General features: G+C 53.2%; 1 protein-coding gene across 1 annotated transcript in view; it reads left to right on the top strand.

Annotated features, from left to right (window-relative positions):
* The window catches only part of Myo15b (myosin XVB), a 35,216-nt gene that overhangs the window by 8,981 nt on the left and 5,838 nt on the right, over positions 1 to 20,397 (top strand). Inside the window, 31 exon segments of the mRNA XM_041635727.1 lie at positions 1,657 to 1,782; positions 3,448 to 3,525; positions 3,734 to 3,849; positions 3,933 to 3,978; positions 4,098 to 4,222; positions 6,528 to 6,645; positions 6,873 to 7,036; positions 11,803 to 11,896; positions 12,559 to 12,615; positions 12,871 to 12,928; positions 13,087 to 13,217; positions 14,246 to 14,341; positions 14,444 to 14,679; positions 14,763 to 14,941; positions 15,115 to 15,187; positions 15,681 to 15,842; positions 16,009 to 16,109; positions 16,186 to 16,262; positions 16,367 to 16,448; positions 16,641 to 16,739; positions 16,889 to 16,992; positions 17,092 to 17,283; positions 17,437 to 17,518; positions 17,689 to 17,784; positions 17,859 to 18,174; positions 18,261 to 18,348; positions 18,468 to 18,705; positions 19,171 to 19,283; positions 19,478 to 19,537; positions 20,088 to 20,163; positions 20,255 to 20,373. Of these exon segments, the coding sequence (XP_041491661.1) occupies positions 1,657 to 1,782; positions 3,448 to 3,525; positions 3,734 to 3,849; positions 3,933 to 3,978; positions 4,098 to 4,222; positions 6,528 to 6,645; positions 6,873 to 7,036; positions 11,803 to 11,896; positions 12,559 to 12,615; positions 12,871 to 12,928; positions 13,087 to 13,217; positions 14,246 to 14,341; positions 14,444 to 14,679; positions 14,763 to 14,941; positions 15,115 to 15,187; positions 15,681 to 15,842; positions 16,009 to 16,109; positions 16,186 to 16,262; positions 16,367 to 16,448; positions 16,641 to 16,739; positions 16,889 to 16,992; positions 17,092 to 17,283; positions 17,437 to 17,518; positions 17,689 to 17,784; positions 17,859 to 18,174; positions 18,261 to 18,348; positions 18,468 to 18,705; positions 19,171 to 19,283; positions 19,478 to 19,537; positions 20,088 to 20,163; positions 20,255 to 20,373 (3,702 nt within the window).

The following is a 20,397-nucleotide window of genomic DNA, read 5'->3' as shown; positions in this document are numbered from 1 at the left end:
TGAACTCAGAGATCTGCCTGCCTCTGCCTCCTGAGAGTGCTGGGATTAAAGGTGTGTGCCACCACCACACCTGGTGTGTATAAATGTTTTATCTTGTGTGTGTGTGTGTGTGTGTGTGTGTGTGAGAGAGAGAGAGGGGGGGGCGGGGGGCGGGGGGGCTGGAGAGATGGCTCAGAGGTTAAGAGCATTGCCACATGGTGGCTCACAACCATCAGTATTGAGGTCCGGTGCCCTCTTCTGGCCTTTAGGCATATACATAGACAGAATATTGTATACATAATAAATAAATATATATAGAGAGAGGGCCACACGTACACCTAGAACCATGGAATCGGAAGAGGGTGTTGGATCCCCTGGAACTGGAGTTAAGATGATTGTGAGCTGCTATGTGGGTGCTGGGAGCAGAACCTGGAACCTCTGAAGAGCAGCAAATGCCCGTAGCCATCTCTTTAGCCCTTAGTTTTGTTTTTGAGACAGGAAGCCATGTACAGAGTGTAAGCTGATCTTGAATTCCTGATCCTTAGGCTTCCACATCCCAAATACTGGGGTTATAGACATGCATCACCAACAGCCAGTTACAAATGCTTCTTGGCTTAGTAACCACTGGGTTACTCACCACTGACTACCGAGTGTAACTACTCCCTGTCAACACATCCGCCCCTGTATTTGAACTCCTCGAGGGAGCAGACACACTTAACTGCACTCAGTGACATACCCCTCCTCTAGGCTAGACTGAGCAGCAGGTGGGCTGGGCCTGTCTGAGGGCTCCGATTCTATTGGTGGTTCACTGGCATCGAAGGAAGAAGGTACAGATTTGTGTGTAGGCAAAGGTCAGATTTGTTTTACGTGTATGGGTTTTTTTGTCTGAATCCCACGTGTGTGCCTGGTACCTGAGGAGACCAGAAGTGGGTGTCCGTTTCCTGGGGACAGGAGTTACAGCTGTGAGCCACCATCCATGTGGAAGTTGGGAATTGAACCAGGTTCTCTGGCAGAGCAGCCAGTGCGCTTAGCTGCTCTTAGCCCCTGAGCAGAGCCATCTTGCCAGCCCTCAGACTTTATGACGCAACCTGTAAGGACTTGCTGAGAAGCTGTCATTGTGGGACCTACCTGGAATGGTTTTGATATCTGTGTCAAAGCCCCCAATCGTTTCCTTCTAAGTCCTTCAGACTTTCTCAGAAACATCACATCTAGGGCTGGTGGAGGTGGCTCCTGGGCCTGAGATGACCCTGACTTCCTCAAGTAGTTCTTGATTGTTCCAAATGTAAACTCATCAAGGAAGAGAGCACGTGTTTTTCTTTTCTTTTCTTTTCTTTTTCCTTCTTTTAGTTTTTCAAGACAGGGTTTCTCAGTAGCTATTGGAGCCTGTCCTGGAACTCACTCTGTAGACCAGGCTGGCTTCGAACTCACAGAGATCTGCCTGCCTCTGCCTCCCAAGTGCTGGGATTTAAGGCGTGCACCACCACTGCCCAGCCGAGTGCATGTTTTATAGGGGCTCCACTACACTTACTGACTTCCTGTCTGAGGAAGAGATTTGGGGAGACCAGTCTCCCTGTGTCTAAGGGGTGTGATTCTGGGGTCTCTGGGAGGGAGCAAGTTCCAGGCAGGAACAGCAAGTATGTCCAAAGTCTGATGTCAGTGTGACTCCGTCCTTACCAGGCCACAGACCACACCTTCCTCCAGAAATGCCACTATCACCATGGTGACCACCCAAGCTATGCCAAACCTCAGCTGCCCCTGCCCATCTTCACCGTGCGGCACTATGCTGGGACCGTCACCTACCAGGTATCTGTTCTTGGGCACAGATTCCAGGGTGAATCAGTAAGGTCATGTCACCTTAGTGCCTGCCCCTCCCTAGCTGAGTCACCCCCCAGGTGACAGTGTCAGGGAGGTTCCTTCCAAGATGTGACAGCGTGACTCCACCTGAGCCTCAGGTCACACCCAGTCCTGAGCATTAATTATTTTTCATAGGTCCTCAGCAAGGGGTGGGGCCTTGTCAGCCCCTCCCAGTCACAGTTGCTATTTTTGTATATGTTTATTTGTTTTCATTGTATGTGTGTGGGGGGGGGTTGAATATGCTACAGCACATGCGTGGAAATCAGAGGGCAACTTTTGGGAGTTGGTTCTCTCCTTCCACAGTGTGAATACCTGGGGTTGAACTTGGGTCTTGGACTCCGGCCACAGGCATCTTACTGGCCCAACTTGTTTGTTTTTGTTTTTGTTTTTGGAGACAGGGTTTCTCTGTAGCTTTGGAGCCTGTCCTGGAACTAGCTCTTGTAGACTAGGCTGGCCTCAAACTCAGAGGTCTGCCTGCCTGTGCCTCCGGAGTGCTGAGATTAAAGGGATGTGCCACCACCGCCTGGCTCTGGCCAGCTTGTTAGATAGTTTCCTCTCTCTCTCTCTCTCTCTCTCTCTCTCTCTCTCTCTCTCTCTTGATTTTTCGAGGCAGGGTTTCTCTGGGTAGCCTCAGCCATCCTGGATTTCGCTCTGTAGACCAGACAGGCCTCCAACTCACAGAGATCTCCCAAGTGCTAGGATTAAGGCCTGTATCATAACCGCCCAACCACAGATTGATCTCTGAACCACTGAGCCATGTCTCCTGTCCTGATGTGGGAAGGCCTTCTGTATATATATTGCTCTTATTGGTTAATGGATAAAGCTATTTTGGCCTATGGCAGGGCAGAATATAGACAGGCTGGAAGAGATATGTAGAGAGAGTAGGTAGAATCAAGGAGACACATGTAGCTGCCGAACCTTACCAGTAGGCCATAGCCTCATGGTGATACACAGATTAATAGAAATGGGTTAATTCAAGATGTAAGAGCTAGCTAGAGATATTCCTGAGTCATTGGCCAAGCAGTGTTGTAATTAATACAGTTTCTGTGTGATTATTCAGGACTGAACGGCTGGGAAACAAACAAACAGTCTCTGTTTAGACTGTCCCTTACCCCCCCCCCCACTTTCATTTTTTAATTTTTACTTTGTGTATGAGTATTTTGCCTACATGTGTCTGTGCACCATAGATGTGCCTGGTGCCCTCGCTGGTCATAAGAGGGCATCAGATTGTCTTGGGCTGGAGTTACAATTGGTTGTGAGCTGCTATGTGGGTGTGGGCGTTGAACCTCAGTACTTTGGAGGAGCAGCCAGTGCTCTCAATCACTGAGCCATCTCTCCAGTCCCGCTATTCTGAGTTTTATGTGGGGAAGAAATACATGAGCGTAAGCAAGAGAGTACTGAGGAGGCAGGGAATGAAGAGGTAGGTAAACTGTCCTGCGGCATGTGACCTGGAAGAGAACAGCTTTGCTAAACACGGGCCCGTGTTTCCTGGGATGAACCAGAAAGGCCAGCCGCCCAGACTATGCGAAGCTGAGAAGGCCTGCCTGTTTCTCAGGCGTGGCGCACAAGCAGCCGCCTATCCTGAAGGCCCTCCCACCTCCTCCTCTCTTGCAGGTGCACAAGTTCATAAACAGAAACAGGGACCACCTGGACTATGCCATGGTGGCGATGCTTGGACAGAGCCAGCTGAAGGTGACTTGGCGTTCCTTTCAGGGGCTCACATAGCTTACCCCCACGCATCAAGCCTTGAGGGGCTAGTCCCCAACACCGTGGCACCCTGGATGGAGGAATGAGCATGCGGGGGTCGAGTGTTGAGGGTGCCTGTCCTGGCTCCCCAGGGGCTGTGTGCTGGATGGATAGGCTCAGGATGGAGACAGCTGAGACTCATTTCACCCCACAGCTTGTGGGCAGCCTGTTCCAGGAAGCAGAACCAGAGGAAGAGAGAGAGCAGAGCAAACCCACTCTGGCCTCTCGATTCCAGCAGTCCTTGGGGGACCTGCTAGCCCGGCTAGGCAGGTGAGAGCTGCGCTCTTCTGCCGGACCCCAGGGAGGTGGTGGCCGGGGGTCTGGTCTGTGACCACCCCCCTTCCACTCTTCAGGAGCCGCGTCTATGTCATCCATTGTCTCAAGCCCACCCCTGGAAAGGTGAGCTCCCTTCCCCAGCCTCACCCCGGCCTCCTCTCCTCCGTCCTCCCTTCCTCTGAGACCCTGTCAGCCCTAATACCCTGACTCCAGCTCTCCTTGGCTGTGTCCCTGGCTTCTAGCTCCCTGGCATCTTTGATGTGGGACATGTGGCAGAGCAGCTGTACCAGACTGGCATCCTGGAGATCATAGGCACCCGAAGTGCCCACTTCCCCGTGCGAGTGCCCTTCCGGCTCTTCCTGGCCAGGTAGGATTCTGTGGTGAGGAAGCTGAGGGCCTGGGGCCAATGCCTGACGGCGGACAATCCCAGGTATGTAGTCCTGGTAGAGAAGGTATCACGGGCCTGACTTCCAACGTGTTATGCTTCCTTACACACATATACACACACGCGTGCACACACACATGCACATACGTGTGTGTGCGTGCTCTTTTCAGTATACACTGTACCTCCTCCGTGCTAATACCCTGCTGGAGACGACTGGGGCCCTGCCTGCCCTGGGACCGTACCGTGTAGCAGGTGGGCACAGCAAGTGAGTCATGAAGGACTCGGTGAGGTAAGGAAAGACAGTTAACAGAGCTTTTCAGATGGAGAAGGGATGGCAGGTGCGGGGGGCAGCCATGGGGAGCTGAGAGGTCATGCAGTGCAGAGAGGGTGGGACAGCCTTTGATGGAGAGCTCACAGGCGTCTAGGAGAGCTGGTGGCTCTTTGTGGTGTCCACTGTTTGGCCTTGGCCTGGACCCGCCCCTCGTTCACCTCTGAGGCTCCACCTCAGGGTTCTAACCACCCTCTTTGCCTAAGACTGTCTTAGTGTGGGGACGGTCTGGCGAAGGGTGGAGCCTGAAGCAGGAAGTAGATGATCTGTGTGTGCCTGTCGGTCCCTGAGCTAGAGGCTGAGTGAGAGTGACAGGTGATAGGTGAGAAGCTTCTGTCCTTGCCCTGGGACACTTGCCAAGTCAGTAATTGTCACCTGTTCCAGGAAGTTCTGCTAGGGGATCATTGTCTTCCCAGTATTGGCCAGGTCTACTGATGAGCTTCTGTACCTGCAACCCTGCCCTCTGCAGTCAGGCCTTGAGCCCCACTGGGGCACCGTGGCAGGTACCCTGGAGAGACAGAAGCCACAGGGTCACATCCCGTTGCCCCTCTAGCCCTGTCTGGCCTCGTGACCACCATCTCTTCTGCTTGACAACTTGCTCATTCCCCGGAGCAGAGGTCTGTTCTCCCAGTTCTTTGCCCGGAGTCAGCACATTGCCTGGCTATAATGGGGCGTGTGTGTGTGTGTGTGTGTGTGTGTGTGTGTGTGTACCATGTGCCTGCAGCTACGTGCACTGGCCAGGTTGGATCCCCTGGAACTGAAATTACAGGCAACTGTAAACTGACTGTCATGGGTGCTTGAAACCGAGCCTGAGTCCTCTACAGGGGCAGTAAGTGCTCCTGACCACTGATCCATCTGGCTCTGGAAGAGAATCTTTTTTTTTTTTTCTTTTTCTTGAAACAGGGTTGCTCTGTGTAGCCCTAGCTGTCCTGGAACTCACTCTACAGACCAGGCTGGCCTCGAACTCACAGAGATCCCCCTGCCTCTGCCTCCCGAGTGCTGGGATTAAAGGTGTGCGCCACCACCACAGGAAGAGAGTCTTAATGAGATACTGTCCAGGTGACACCTATCTGTAGGGATGTCTTTGTGGAAGACTGTCCTGATTGTTAATTGATGTTTGAAGATTTAGCCCGTGGCAGGTGGCACCATTCCCTTGTAAACAGAGACAGCTTGTTTGAATAATCACACAGAAACTATATTAATTACATTACTTTTTGGTCAATGACTCAGGCATATTCCTAACTAGCTCTTACTTTTTTTTTTTTTTTTTTGAGACAGGGTTTCTCAGTAGCTTTGGAGCTTCTCCTGGAACACGCTATATAGACCAGGTTGGCCTCGAACTCACAAAGTTCTACTTGCCTCTCCCTCCCTAGTGTCATAGCTCTTACATTTTAAATTAACCCATTTCTATCAATCTATGCATCGCCACGAAGCTGTGGCCTACCTGTAGGTTCTGGTGTCTGCAGCTACAAGGCTTCTCCCTGACTCTGCCTACACTCTCTACGTATCTCTTCCAGCCTGGCTATATTCTGCCCTGCCATAGGCCAAAACAGCTTTATCCATTAACCAATAAAAGCAACACATATACAGAAGAACATCCCACATCACTCCCTAGACAGGGAGTTCTGATTGTATAGGAGAGGTGAATGCTACCTGGGTCCAAGTGTTCATGGCTCTCTGCTCTTGACTGTGGTTTGGTATGATTAGATGCTTCGAGTTCCTGCCTTGATTCCCTGCACCAGCGAGCTGTGCCCTGGAACTGTAAGCCAAATAAGCCCCCTGTCTCAGCAGCTGCTTCCTCTCAGGGTATTCCCTCACTGCAACAGAAACTAGGACATGGGGTTTCCCAAGTTGTTGATTGATCCAGAAACTGAGTAATTATCAAGGGGTTCAGCTGTCGGCCGAGTGTCTAAACCGGCCTTCCCTCTCTCCACCTCATTTCTGTGTCCTTGGGAACAGGTTCCGGCCCCTGGGATCCGGGAGCCAGGAAACTCTCTCTGACCGGGAGAGGTGTGGAACCATCCTCAGCCACGTGCTAGGGGCAGAGTCTCCAGTCTATCATCTCGGAGCTACCCAGGTGAGTGTGGGTGCTCAGAGTAGGAAAGACCCTGCTGGATTAAACACCGACAGTGGTCCTTCTCAGTGATGGGCAGATAGGGTGGGGCGGGCTGGCAGGCTACCCCGGCACCCTAGATAGATTGCATGACCATATGTGGGGAGGCTGAGGCCAGAGGAGACGAGCGGGCATGTGCCTGTCTGTTTCCCCCATACCCCCATCTCCACGCAGCACGCCTCTGCTCACAGGTCCTGCTGCAGGAGCAGGGCTGGCACCAGCTAGAGCAGCTATGGGCTCAGCGACGCTCGCAGGCCCTGCTCACTCTGCACCGAGGACTCCGGGCCTGTATCACCCGACAGCGCCTCCGCCTCCTGCCCCGAATGCAGGCTCGCGTGCGTGGACTCCAAGCCAGGTGAGGTAACCCTGGAGCCAAGGACCAAAGTGGAGCTTGAGGCTGTAGGGCTCCTCAGGTGCTGCTGCGACGCCAGCTCTCAGCAGGTCTGGAACTGAAGAGGAGCCGCAGACCACACAAGTTCACCGTTTTCTCTGAGGGAGCGAAATTTAATTCCCTGCGGCAGGCGAAAGAGGGGAAAATACACACCTTCGAGATGTCAGGGTGTCTCTTCTGTATCTTTTCCCTTGCTTCTTTCCTGATGTTTTCCTTCTATATCTTTCTTGATTTTTTTCCTTACGGTTTATAAACCCATTTATAAACTGTATATACCGCAAAATCTTTCAGGCAGCATAAAAATGACCTATTTTCCAAGTGAATGAACACCAGTGAAAAACCACATGTTCCCCAATGAGTAAACATTTTATGTTTTAGGGGAGAAAAGCAAGTGATTCCCAAGGACCCACAAACATCCCCGTCTATGCAACTTGTTACAGATTACACAGTGTAAGCTAGCAAGGTATTTTTGTCAGCCACGTCTTTTACTAACAGACTGCATTTTTGCGGTTACAAAGAAAAGATCAATCATTTATCTCAAAAAGTAATCTTATAAAAAAACTTAAAAGAATCACAGATCGCCGTGCAACGGTGGCGCATGCCTTTAATCCCAGCACTCGGGAGGCAGAGGCAGGCGGATCTCTGTGAGTTCGAGACCAGCCTGGTCTACAGAGCTAGTTCCAGGACAGGCTCCAAAGCCACAGAGAAACCCTGTCTCGAAAAAACCAAAAAAAAAAAAAAAAAAGAATCACAGATCTAAACTTTTATATGTATCTATAAAACAGTCATTTCTACTTGTAGTCTTTATTTAATCATCTCAGGAAACTGAGGGCAAAAATGGGCACAAGGAATTAATCATCGCCTTTGATCACCAACCCATCTTTAGCAAGAAAGCTACATTAGCTAGATAGCAGGCTGTTGTTGGTCTTGTTCCCTGACCTCAACGAGTCCCTTGCTCAGCTATCAAAAGTGTGATCTCCTAAACTTTAAATTGTTCCCCAAGATTTTCTACCTCAAAGCCATTTTTTAAAAATCCTCCTTCTCCTTCTTCTTCCTCTTTCTCCTCTTCTTCCTCCTCTTCTTCCTCCTCCTCTTCCTCTTCTTCCTCCTCCTCCTCCTTTTCCTCTTCCTCTTCCTCCTCCTCTTCTTCCTCCTCCTCCTCCTTTTCCTCTTCCTCTTCCTCCTCCTCCTCCTCCTCCTCCTCCTCCTCCTCCTCCTCCTCTTCTTGTTCCTTTTGTGAGACAAGGTTTTTCTATAGCTTTGGAGCTTGTCCTGGAACTAGCTCTTGTAGACCAGGCTGGCCATGAACTCACAGAGATCTGCCTGCCTCTGCCTCCCGAATGTTGGGATTAAAGGCATGCACCACCACCTGGCCATTAAAAAAAATTTTAACCCAACCTTACTAACAACCTGCATGTTTAAGTTCTTTCCAAGGCTGGTGGTTGAATTATTAATCTGCTCCAGCCTGGAAAAAAATCCATCACCATCATTGTAAGAACCAATGGTACTGCCCAGTAAGGGGCTAGATGCCCCTGAGAGTTTTTATCTGACTCAGATTGTGAGGGACATGGTGACCACGAGGGCAATAAGTAGAGCTATGCCCAGTAACAGCATGAGGTCCCCAGGACACGTGTCCTCGGGGGTCTCTCCCCCTCCAAGGCACACCCAGCACGTTTATGCTGACCGCTGAGCCATGTTCCACGAGTTCCTAAGCGGGTTGCTGTTCGTCTCACACAGCCCCTGGCGCTCAAAGTGGTGGGCGGGGTGCATCACGTGGCTCTCGGGGGTAAGCTGACCTGTCCACTGTCATTCCTTCCATCCTAGACTCTTGACAGCAACCTGAGGAGCCTGCTTCAAGCCCTCCCCAGAGTAGAGACTCATTGCTGCCAGGCCACGGGAATCGGATGGATTGATACCTGTCTTTTCTAGTCTGTTCTCCATTGCACTTGGCTTCCTTAAGACAGTCTTGCTATATAGCCCAGGCTGGCTTCAAACTCATGACCCTCCTGCCTCACCTTCTGGATCTGGGATACACTCACCTACCATCACACCCCACATTCTATTTTGTCCACCCAGCAGCTATCCCGCCCGCCGTGGCCAGCTGCTGGAGACGCAGGGACAAAGGCAGTGGAGTTGAGGCCACGCAAGGTGCCAGATTTAGACAGTAAAGCAGCCATTGACCCAAGACTGAAAATAAAATGAAGACAGTGCCATGGCAGAGGGACACCGCCACAGGCAACCATTCTACTGTCTGTCCCTCAACCTCATTCGCTGTAGAAACTGAGGCACAGGGCCCACGAGGCAGTGACTCCCTACTGCCCACACTATCATCCACTTCTAGTAACTTCCAGTGTGTTTCTGTCTCTAGGTTTGTCTTTTTGGAGTGTTTCCTGTAAGCCAGTTTATGCCTGGCCTAATTTGCTCAGCTTCTCATGCTTTTTGGAGCTTATGTCATTGTACTGATCAGAACTTCATTTTTTTTTCCTTGACTGAATGATCATCTGTCGTGCAGATTCACGGCTTGGTGCTGATGTGTGGGCTGCTCCCAACCCTTCTGAGCACAGCTGCAGAAGCATCTGTTCTGCTTCCTGGTTTTAAGTGTTGGGTCTATCCTAGGAGTGGAATTGCTTGGTCATACGGTGTTTCTGGTTGTGTTTTTTGAGACAGTTGTACTATGTAGCTTCTCCTGGCCTGAAGCTCACTATCCAGACCAGGCTGGCCTCAAACTCTCAGTTGTGCCTTCCTCTGCCTCCTGAGTGCTGGGACCGAAGGTGTGCGCCACCAAGCCTGCTTCATGCTGTCTTTGACTTGATTTCTCTAATGACTAGTGATGCTGAGCATATTCTCGTGTGCTTCCCATCCATCTGTGGGAATGTCTGTTCTACTCCACTGCCTATTGTTCTTGTTTCACTGGCATTTTGGAAAAATGTATTTTATTTTACGTGTGTTTGCTCAGCATGAGAATGCAGTGTTCTTGGAGGCTGGAAGAGGGTGTCAAACTCCTAGAGCTGCAGTTACAGATGCTTGTGAGCCACCATGTGGGTGCTGGAAACCCAGGTCCTCTGCAAGAGCAGCAAGTATTCTCTAGGCTCTTTTTGGTTGGTTTTGAGACAGGGTCTTACTGTGTAGCTCAGGTTGGCTGTGGGCTCACAGCTATCCTCCTGTCTCAGCATCCTGAGCACTGGAACTAGGGAATCCACCACCACACCCAGCTTTCTTACTAGCTATTATTTGGTGTGTATAAGTGTTGCCTGCATATATGTATATGCACCGTGTGTGCTTGGTGCCCTCAGAGTTATGGGTAGTCGTGAACCATCATGTGGGTGCTGGGAATTGAACTCCAGTCCTCTGCAAAAACAGCAGGTGCGTTTAACCCTTGAGCCACCTTTCCCCTGTCTCTGTTGGTAAGTTGCAAGGGTGCTCCATATTTTCTGCATATTGGGTAACCACTAAGAATGTGATTTGGTGACTTTTTATTTATTTGGTACTTTGTCCTTTTACCTTCTTGGCACTATCCTCTGATACATGAAAATGGTAGCTTGATTGCTGGATTGGTTGATCCATGGATTGAGTTTTTGTGCTGGGGATAAACCCAGCGACTCGAACATGCTTGGAAAGTCGTCTGCAAGTGAGCTGTGCTTCACTTCCAATCCTGTAGATGTGAGTGTGTGTGTGTGTGGTCTATGTGTGTATATGTTCACGCTTGTGTGGATATGTGCAAGTGGAAACATGCCCACTGGTGTGGGTACCGTGTGTGCGCACGCATGTGGAGATCAGAGATTGACGATGACTCTCCTTCCCAGTCATGTTCTCACACTGTTTGGGGGGAAATGGGGGTTTGAGACAGGTTTTCTCTACGTAGCTTTGTCTGTCTGGGTAGCCAGTGGGTAGCCATCGAGCTCCAAGCATCGGTCTGTCTCTCCCTCCTCACCACTGGGGTTACAGATTCGCTGCTACCTGGCTTTCCTGGGAGTGGATGCTGAGGACTGGAATGCGGTTCCTCGAGTTTGTACACTAAAGTCATCTCCTTGGCCCCTCCACTTATTTTCATTTGTTGTTGCTTGTGTATGGGTGCTTTGCTTGCCTGTCTGTCTGTGCACCACATGTGTGCCTGAGGCCCCTGGAGGTGAGAAAAAGGAATATGCAAAGAAAATATCTTTGAGAATTTTCCAGCCAGAAGACCAGGCGCCTCAAAGAAGGGGGTCCTAAGCAGAACAAATATTTTAAAATGAATCTAGGGGGCTCGAGAGATGGTTCAGTGGTTAGAACACTTGCTGTTTTTTACAGAGGACCCAAGTCCAGTTCCCAGTACCTATGTCAGGTGACCCACAACTGCCTATAACTCCAGGGCATCTAACGCCCTCTTCTGGCCACAGATGACCCCTGCACTCACATACCTACACAGAGATACACACATATGCATAATTAAAAACAAAAGTCCTAAAAGCTGGAAGTGGTGGCACAGGCCTATAATCACAGCGGCCAAGGGACAGAGGGAGGCAGATCTAAGTTCAGGGCCAGCCTGGTCTACATAGTGAAACAATCTCAAAACAGAACATTGCCTGGTTCGCCATAGTGTTTTGTTCTTTACTGTTGGTTCTGTTAAACCTCAGGAGGATCCCCTGAGCCGGAGTTGATTTTACATGAATGTCTAGACTCACAGGGCTGGGGTACCATGGAAGAAGTAGTAAGTTTTGAGTCCTCACCCTCCTTACTTCCACGGCTCCCAGGAAGCGATACCTCCAGAGGAAATCAGCTCTGGGACAGCTGAATGCTATTCTCCTTGTAGCTCGGCCCCTGCTCCAGAGACGACAGAAACTACAGGTAAGAGGATGGGTGGGGGGGGGGCTTCTGGATTGGGGGAAACCTCAGGATAGAAGGTAGGTGACCTTGACTGCCCGAGAGAGGAATTCTGACAGCCTAAACTTGCCAGGACTAAAATACCAGAACCCACTGTTTACTGACTGCCTCCATTTCCTGTTCTGACTCGAGCAAGTTGGGGCCCTGGGGGTTCTGGTCTTCCTTCACCATGACACCCCTGTCCCTGCAGACCTGGCTCCCCCTTTCCACCTAGGTCTCCCCTGATCCCTTCAGGCTCCCGTGGGCCCCCTTCTAGTCTCGCTTTTGCCTGATGACTCCAATTTGAGAGCCATAAAGCAGCTCAAAGGTCAATGCCCACATACTGCCCCGTCCCAGGCTCCTCCCTGGCTGGACTTTGTCCCCTGGGACCATTTATTCCAGTCTTCCTTACCTCTTCCTGGTACCCTACCAGACAGACAGTGGCGCCCACAGCTCGGAGGCGGTGAGAGCTGAGAGAAGGGTAGAGGAGGGTGAAGCCAGGCGACTGCTCCTCTGTGGGTCGATGACATCGGCATTTCTTTGCTACCATCAGGGTCTCCTGGGGACAGGAGGGACCCTGAGCTGCTGGGTCAGGTAGGGCTGCTGGGGAAGAAGAAGCATCAACTCTCGCTGGATCTCTCCCACAGCTTGAACATTCCTGTGGCCCGCAGAGCGGGGAGGCCTGGGGGAAACGGTCGAGGATGGTGAGTCTGGAGGTACAGGGCCTGCGTGGGGTGTGAACCCCAAGGCTGGCATAGCATGGGGGGATACAGAGTGACATCAGGGTCCTGTTCCTCATGTGCCACCTGAGTGGAAGACTGGGGTTCTCTTGATTTTCCTCAGGGACCCTTGGAGACCTGATCACTTGTTTTCAGGTTATGCCCTTGATCTTCAAGGGGAGACCGGGAGAGGGGGGTGTGCCCAGTCCTGTTCAATGACCATTTGGGTCTCTCCACCAGGACCTGGGGCGCTTGGAGATCCCAGCCCAGCTGGCTGCTCTGCTGCGGACAGCGGAAGGTGTGTCATCTTAATGTCCGGTCTGAGACCCTTACGGGGAGCATCTCTGGTCCTCTTTCCCTGAGCCACCCATGGTCACTCTGTCCATGGTGGTTGGCAGCTTGTCAGGGAAAGTGGGGATCCGAGTGTCCTAGGCTGCCTCTTGTGTTCCTTCTCAGGCCACCAGGGCACCCAGGCTGGGAACATCACAGAGTCCCTGCCACCTGAGGTTCCTGTCCGGCCCAGCCTGACCCTCCCTCCGGACATTGACCAGTTTCCCTTCTCCAGTTTCGTGTCCTCCAGTTTCCAGGTGAGTCCCTCGGTACTTCCTGTATACCCCCAAAGCTCCAATGTAAGACCTGGGAGGCAGGAGCAGGCCTCCACCTTCTCCCTGCCCTCCCCTGTGGTCATCGGAGCTGCCTGGAGAACAAAACAGTCTTTACACAGTTGTTACAGGGAAGCCTTGGCCACAGACTTGTTTTAGCCACACCTTTCCTGTACCTGCGGCTTTGTCTAGCATTGAAGCTCTGTCCTTAACGAAGGTTTAACGAGGGAAACTTCCCAGGCCGCAGGCTTAAATACAAAAGCGGGATTCATGACTCCACACACAAGAAGATCTCAGTATTAGTTTAATTATATATATATTTTTTTTTGAGACAGGATCTCACTACGTATCCCGTTGTCTGGCGCTTACTATGTAGATCAGGCTGACCCCGAGCTTACTATGTAGATCAGGCTGGCCCCAAAGTCAAAGATCTACCTACCTCTGCCTTAAGAGTACTGGGATTAAAGGTGTGTGTCACCATGCCCAGCCCTATTTTAAAAAAACATTTAAAGACAGGGCCTTTGGTAGCCCTGGCTTGCCTGGAACTCTGTACAGAGATCAGCCTCCCTTTTCTTCCCAAGTTTTAGGACTAAAGGCAGGGACACGAGCAGTTTGTTGTCAAGTTTTTAATTAAAGAACAACCAGAGGTCTAGAAGATTCCTAGTGAAAGAGTGCTTCACGAGGACCTGAATTAAAACCCACAGTACCCATGTAAAAAGCCAGGCGTGACCGTACATAGCCGTAATCCCGGTATTCGGGGGCAGATGCAGGTGGATTCCTGGAACTTGCTGGCAGCCTGTCTATGTAAAACAAGCGCCTCAGCTCAGTGACAGGCCCACTCAAGGCAAATAAGGAAGACGCTGGACATCCTCCTCTGGCGCACGCCTGCTCACACATGTCCAAGTAACACGCACCCATGCACCCACGCACCTGTGTGTCTGTCCTCTTCCTGGGGTACATGCTCCTGGGGGACTCCTCAAGGACAAACCCTATGTCACTCTCCTTCCCTCCAGAAGCCATATCTGCCTAGACCGGGGCAGCTACTGGATGAGCCCCTGACCCGCATGAATGGCGAGAACCCTCAGCAGGCTCTGGAGATCAACAGGGTGGTGAGTGAGACCTTGGAGGTGGCCAGTATGGCCGCTCTAAGGACCGGGAAGGTGCAGGGGAGCCCTGGGCTTCCTGCTCCTACCCTTGCTTTGTGTCAACAGATGCTGCGGCTCCTGGGGGATGGATCCCTGCAGCCCTGGCAGGAACAGACCATTGGCACGTTCCTGATACGGAAGGCACAGCACCAGCCGGGACTTCGGGATGAGCTCTTCAGTCAGCTGGTGGCCCAGCTGTGGCACAACCCAGACGAGCAGCAGAGTCAGCGTGGCTGGGCCCTGATGGCCGTCCTCCTCAGCTCCTTCCCCCCTACGCCTGCCCTGCAGAAGCCGTTGCTCAAGTAAGGGATCCAGCGGATGGGACTCTTGTAAGTGGCATCCGCATACCCCATCGAGCTTCAGCAACCCTGTGCTGTCCCCACAGATTCGTATCTGACCAGGCCCCCCGGGGCATGGCAGCACTGTGCCAGCACAAGCTCTTGGGTGCCCTGGAGCAAACACCGCTAGTTCCCATGGCCTCAAGGGCCCACCCACCCACGCAGCTTGAGTGGAAGGCTGGATTGCGGCGGGGCCGGATGGCCCTGGATGTGTTTACATTCAATGGTGAGGTCTGCCTCCCTTGGTCAGTGGAGCCAGCCCTGGCCTCCACTCTCCCTAGCCTCCTCCTGCCCTGTGACTCTCATGTCCTCCTCCCTGCTCTGTCCAGGGTGGGGACAGTGACCACTTCCTATCAGGGTGTAGCCCTCTGTCTCTCACCTTCCCACCAACCCCCACAGAGGAGAGCTACTCTACAGAGGTGGAGTCCTGGACCACGGGAGAGCAGTTAGCAGGGCGGATCCTCCAGAGCAGGTAAGGGGAGCCTGACCACTGACTGTTGTCCCCATCCTCACGCTCCCTCTGCTTTCCACTGCATGGTCCCCCAGGGCCGGATGAACGTTGTTCCTCAATGAATAGAAAGGGAAGGTTTTAGGGTAGAGGGGAGGGTTCCAACGGAAGCTTCCAGAGAGAGAGAGAGAGAGAGAGAGAGAGAGAGAGAGAGAGAGAGCAGAGATTCTAAACGAGGAAGGAGCCGTGCGACAGCATAAGGCACAGATCCTAACTCCATAACAAATGAGATTATTAGAGCCTGGAGATCACCAGAAGGATTTTTGAGGTACAAATAGGAATGCAGTCTAAGGCTTCTGAGTGAGGTTGAGCGCCTGGCTCACGCCTGGGGTGGGGATGTCATCAGGTCATCAGAAGACACCCTCTACTGACTCACGACCTCTACTCCTGAAGGATGTCATCTGCCCACACCTCTCCCTGATCACCTCGACGCCTCTCTCACTCTTGTCCCACCCAGAGGCCTGGAGGTGCCCCCTCGTGGCTGGTCTGTGTCACTGCATTCTGGGGATGCTTGGCAAGACCTGGCTGGTTGTGACTTTGTGTTGGACCTGATTGGCCAGACTGAGGACTTTGGAGACCCAGCAGGTTCCCGCAGCTACCCCATCACTCCCTTTGGTTTGTAGGTACCACCCACCTGCCCTCTCCCCAGCTGGTCATCCTCAGCCACCCTGCATTGTGTGGTGCATAGATGTTATTGGTGAACCAGGTCTCCCACCTAAACTTCTACACCCCTCTTAGAGTTGACTGCCACAGTAGTCCCCTTAACTAGTCCCACTCTCCTACAGAGCTGAGAACATCCCTCCAGCCCCTGGTGTTCAGGCTCCCTCTCTGCCCCCAGGACTCCCTCCAGGTCCAGCCCCAACACTGCCTGGCAGCAGCCCCCCAGGTAAGGCACACAGAGATTGGCAGGGTGCTGGGAATGGGTCCAGAGGTAGATGCGGCAATGTACCCTTGCCCCACAGGTGAGGCCAGGAAGCCGGGAAGCCTTGATGGTTTCCTGGACCACATCTTCGAGCCGGTTCTTTCCGGGGGCTTCAGTGTGAGTAGCCTCCCCTCTGGCTCCTTTGCTTTGGTGCTGGGGTGTGGCCACCCCTTCTGTTTCTCCCAGGCTCTAGCTCTGACGCTGAATATCTGTCCCTTCAGGATCTAGAACAAGGCTGGGCCCTGAGTAGCCGTATGAAGGGAGGGGGCTCCATTGGGCCCACCCAGCAGGGTTACCCCATGGGTGAGTACAGGTGGTGTCTCTCCAGGGCTTCCCAGGCCCAAGAGCAGGGGTAGTCTGAATCGCCACAGGCAACTGAAATGGGCATTCTGGCTGGTACCCCAGAGGGCAATGCTTTTCTCTGCCTGGAGCTGGAAGGAGGAGGAGATATGTGGGGCCAAGTTTGAATGGACCTGAGAGACCCTATTCCCTTAGTGTATCCAGGAATGGTGCAGGCACCCAGCTACCAGCCAGCTATGATGCCCGCACCAATGCCCATGATGCCAGCAATGGGCGCAGTCCCAACCGTCCCAGGTAAGGCCGGGTTAAGGGTACTGGGAGAAGCTTTGGGGGCTGAAGGTGGGGGAAGGGTCCTGCTGGGAGTCCAGATGGCACCTGGGATCAAGAATCAAGTCTGGCCATGGCACCTAACCTGCTCTGCTCTGGACATCTGCTCTTCACAGCCATGATGGTCCCACCACAGCCGCAGCCTCTGCTTCCCAGTTTGGACTCCAGGCAGCTGGCGGTACAGCAGCAGAACTTTATTAACCAGCAGGCGATGATCTTGGTAACCACCGTGGCTGGGCCATGGGACTGCCCAGGGAGTGTGGGCACAGGGGGCAGGGCCAGAGGAGGCTCTTACTGGTTGGCCTCTCCTTTCCCTCAGGCCCAGCAGATGACGACCCAGGCCATGAGCCTGTCTCTAGAGCAACAGAACCAGAGACGCCAGCACGGGACTCAGGCCTCAGCGGCTGCCTCCCAGGCTCCATCCTCCGTCATGGCTCCCAAACCCCAGAAGCCAACTGCGCCCCAGAAGACGCTAGAGAGTCACCCAGAACCTTTGGATGTTTGCTTTACAGTAAGGAGCCGAGGCTAGGCAGAGGTCTGGGTCTGGTGTGGTGTGGTGGCAGGGAAGGTAGGAAGGATTGGTCCAAGAAGCCATCAGAAGACGATGTTGAAAGGATGGGGCCGTGGCTGACTGGGGGCTACTCTTCATTTCCTCTTCTGCCAGGAGGACACTCCAGAGGAAACTGAAGCCAGGCCTCCGCGCCCCAAGAGCTTCCAGCAGAAACGGGACTATTTCCAGAAGATGGGTGAGGATGGAAGCCATGTGGAAATGTCACTGACGCCTGCAGCCCGGGGAGGGGAGGCCACACTGCTCCCCTACCAGTGTGGCCTGTCCAGGAGCCCAGATGAGTAAGCCCCTATCCCTATATACTGGATAAGCACCAGTGACAGAGAAGGCCGTCTGTGGTGTTTATAGGGCAAGAGCCAATCAGGGTGAAGACCGTGAAGCCTCCAGTCAAGGTTCAGATCCCCCAGGAGGAGACAGAGGAGAGTGAGGAGGAAGAGACAGCTGGTAGGTGTGGTGGGCTGCGGCTCCTCTGGCTCCAGTGCAGGGACCGTGCTTGATTGTCTTACTCTTCCTGGCAGAGCCGACCCCACCACCTCCTCCTCCAGTTGTGAAGAAGCCATTGAAACAAAGTAAGCCCAAAGCTGCGAGGGAAGATGAGGCGGAACCAGCAAAGAAGGAAGCGCCCAACAAGGACAGAATGTCCAACAAGGACAGAGCACCCAAAAAGGACAGAGCGCCCACCCAGGACAGAGCGCCCACCCAGGACAGAGCGCCCACAGTGCACAGCTCCAACTCCACACCTCAGCGCCCAGAACCCAGCAGGGAAATCCGCAACATCATCCGCATGTACCAGAGTCGCCCAGGCCCCGTGCCTGTGCCGGTACAACCCACCAGGTGGGCCCCGGGGGCACATGGCCAGGGCTGTTTCTCTCTGCAGGCCATCACCCTGTGCCTTAGTAACTTTCTCTTTCTTTCACGAGGCCTGTGAAAACTTTTCAGAAGAAAAATGACCCTAAGGATGAGGCTTTGGCAAAGCTGGGAATAAACGGTGCCCACTTGCCGCCATCGGTGAGCTACCCAGCCATCTTCTGCAGGGCATGGGCTAGGATCTGTCCAGGAATCCCGGGCTAAACCTGGGGTTTCCAGGGTAACCTGGCCTTGACTCTAACCCGTGCCTTTTCCTGCAGACGACGCCTCCTGACCAAAGCAAGGGCTCCCCACCCATTGTGGCTCCTCGACCCAAGACTCGACCAAGACTTGAGCCCTCCCTATCCATCCGGGAAAAGCAGGGACCCCTTCGGGACTTGTTTGGCCCACATAGCCCAAGTCCATCCATAACTCCGGCACCCCCACCTCCACCACCACCACCAGCACTTCCATTGTCTCCGCCTGAGGAACCCAAGACCCGTTCAGTGGAGTCTCGTGGTGAGGAATCCGTGTTTCCCCTGTTGAGTCTCTTTGAGGTGGTGGCAGGACTCATGACATCCTCTTGGAACCCATGACAAAAGTCATCCCTATCTGGCTGAGGCCAGCTGTTTGGGCTTCTGGACTTTGGAGCTTGGAGCCCTTGAGTCCTCATTCCTATGCAGGGCAGGGCTGAGGCACCCTGAAGTCTGTCTGGCACTTAAAGGGCTGACTTCTGCAGGGTGTTGTCCTTGATGAAGACCTGATAAGTGTTTTCTTCTTTGTTTTTTTGGTGGTAGTGGGGAACTCAGTGGCTGGAGTAAATGTGGCCAGGGACACTAAGAAAAACTCAGGGACAGAGATGAAGGCAGGAGTTGGTGCCAGGAGTCTGGAGACTGAGAAAAACAGGAACATAAGGGGTCTCTGGCAACCTAGTAACAGGTCTGTCAGCCGGCGTCTAAGGCTCCTCCTCTCTCCCTCTGCCAGCCCTGACGGAGCCCATGGAGGATCGGGGGATCTCCACTCAGCTCCTTGTGCCGTCTGGCAGCGTGTGCTTCTCCTACACAAATGCACCCTGGAAGTTGTTCTTACGCAAGGAGGTGGGCATGGGGGTTGGGCCTCAGCCTTTTGGGGTTGGCAGGGCAGTAATGGGCAGTGTGAGATCCTCACCTGAAACCCCAACACATCCCCTTCCCCGTGAACCACTTTTCAAGATTGGTTTTCTGGGAGGGCAGAGGTCGGCTGGCCAGGTCACAGCTTGGCATGATCCCCGCTCTTTCTGTCCTGCTCTTAGGTGTTCTACCCCCGGGAGAACTTCAGCCACCCCTACTGTCTCAGCCTTCTCTGCCAGCAGGTGAGAGCCTGGCTCACGCACCAACCCGCCACCCCCACAGACAGACTGTATCCCGGGACCCTCACTCGAACCTAGTTGACAGGAACAGCTGGTACTCAGCACTTTGCCTGCCTGCAGAGTCCCTGCCTCAGTGTCCTTGTACAAAGCGGAACAGTGATCAACTTAGTTTTGCAAATGAGAGGTCCAAGCAAGGGCTGCGCGTCACAGGCTCTAGCACACACTGGGTGCTTTATAAATGGCGGCTGCTACTCGGTCATTTTTGGCAGCTGGTCCACTCTGTCAACAGCAGCAGACCATGGTGCCAGAGGAAGGAGTGAGGTGGATGTGGGAAGGACAGGGGAGAGCTGTAGGTTTTGGACATGAGTCTAGGATTTGGGAGCCTTCTGTCATCCCGTCTCCCCGCCCCTGTCCCACCCGTGTCTCTAGTAGGACCCAGCCCGCACTGCCAGGTGTGTAGGCACCACCACTGGGCCTTCTGCCTCTCCTCCATTGCACACCCATAGCTGCTAGTTTGAGGGCCTGGCACTGACCAACTTTGCTCCGCCTCCAGATCCAGAGGGACACCTTTGCAGAGTCCTGCATCAGGATCTCCCAGGAGGAGCGGCACAAAATGAAAGACCTGCTGAGTATGGGAGCTGGGGTGTGGGGGCGGGCTAGACCTGCCCTGAGGGGAAGTGCCGTGGGAACACGGATACCATGGACCCTTCCTGCCCACAGGAGACTTGGAGGTGAGCCTGGACTCCCTTGACACTGCTGAAGACACCATCAAAAAACGCATCGTGGTGGCCGCTCGAGACAACTGGGCCAACTACTTTTCACGCATCTTCCCAGTCTCGGTCAGTGATGCTGGACTTAGGAGA

This window comes from Microtus oregoni, unplaced genomic scaffold, assembly GCF_018167655.1.
Source record: "Microtus oregoni isolate MIOR12 unplaced genomic scaffold, Mior012 000048F_ref0000485, whole genome shotgun sequence".
Taxonomy (NCBI): Eukaryota; Metazoa; Chordata; class Mammalia; order Rodentia; family Cricetidae; genus Microtus; species Microtus oregoni.
The sequence above is the reverse complement of the archived record's forward strand: the minus strand, read 5'-3'. Positions and strand labels throughout refer to the sequence as shown.